The 1106-nt window shown below is 68.1% G+C and overlaps 1 protein-coding gene across 1 annotated transcript in view; it reads right to left on the bottom strand.

Annotated features, from left to right (window-relative positions):
• Positions 1–1106, bottom strand: part of SRM (spermidine synthase) — a 6967-nt gene continuing 5861 nt past the window's right edge. Inside the window, exons 7-9 of the mRNA XM_029945914.1 lie at positions 641–821; positions 427–549; positions 1–307 (exon numbers count right to left, since the gene is read on the bottom strand). Of these exons, the coding sequence (XP_029801774.1) occupies positions 287–307; positions 427–549; positions 641–821 (325 nt within the window). The 3' untranslated portion in view covers positions 1–286. The remainder of the gene's footprint in view (positions 308–426; positions 550–640; positions 822–1106) is intronic.

The following is a 1106-nucleotide window of genomic DNA, read 5'->3' as shown; positions in this document are numbered from 1 at the left end:
ATTCAGAATTTGTTATAAATACACGTGTTTGGAGAGTGAGGGGACAGAAGGCGGAGGAGGTGCTGTACACAGCTCGTACAGGCTTGGAGGCCGAACGCCACATTGAGAGAGAGAGAGAGACAGTCCGCCCAGCAGGGCAGGCCAGGCGGCCTTCCGGGGCCTGTAACAGTTGCTTGGTGGGTGTGCTGGTGGGGCGGGGGGGTCCTGTCCAGGACCTGTCACACCCGGGCGCCCCGGAGGCTCCCTGGCCTGAGGTCCTGGGCAGCACGGACAGCGGCACCTGGGCTCAGCTCACGTCATTCAGGGCCTGCTGGGACGGAAAGCCTCGTCAGGAGAAGGCTGGGTCACATGGGGGCTCAGGCGGACCCTTGGGAGGCCTTGGTGCCCCCTCCCCCCCCCCCCGCCCCCTGCCTGCCGGTGGCTCACCTTGCGGGCAAACTCAGGCAGGACGAAGGCTGCCTGGTGCACGTCGGAGTTGTAGTATTTGAGCTGCATCTGTTCCACCTGCTTCTGCGTCAGCTGCTGCACGGGCTTCCGGAAGTTGGTGCTCTGGGGACAGGGGCCGCGGGTGTCAGGGAAGTGCTTTCGTTGCCCACCTGCCCCTCACCCCCCATCCCCAGGCGGGCACGCAGAGGCTCACTGGATTTTTGCTGCACAGCATGAAGCCGATCTGGCCGCTGGGGTAGGTGGGGATGCTGCAGTAGGCGTAGGCCACCACCGGGAAGAGCGACTTGCAGAACTGCCGCATCTCCTTGATGAGGTCCAGGTGCAGCCACTGACACTCACCTGTGGAGAGAGCAGGGCAGTGGCAGTAACAGCACCTGCAGGCAGGGCCCCCCCCACCCCCCGACTCATTCCCATGCCGAAGGCCTGCTCACCCCGGCCCCAACACTGGCCGGCTCACCCCGCCCCTGTCCGGGCTGGAGGACCCCCGCCCCACCCCGGTGCTGGCCTGCTCACCCTGCCCCTGCCCGGGCTGGAGGACCCCCGCCCCACCCCGGTGCTGGCCTGCTCACCCCGCCCCTGCCCGGGCTGGAGGACCCCCGCCCCACCCCGGTGCTGGCCTGCTCACCCCGCCCCTGCCCGGGCTGGAGGACCCCCGCCCC

This window comes from Suricata suricatta, chromosome 8 (genome assembly GCF_006229205.1).
Source record: "Suricata suricatta isolate VVHF042 chromosome 8, meerkat_22Aug2017_6uvM2_HiC, whole genome shotgun sequence".
Classification (NCBI taxonomy): domain Eukaryota; kingdom Metazoa; phylum Chordata; class Mammalia; order Carnivora; family Herpestidae; genus Suricata; species Suricata suricatta.
The sequence above is the reverse complement of the archived record's forward strand: the minus strand, read 5'-3'. Positions and strand labels throughout refer to the sequence as shown.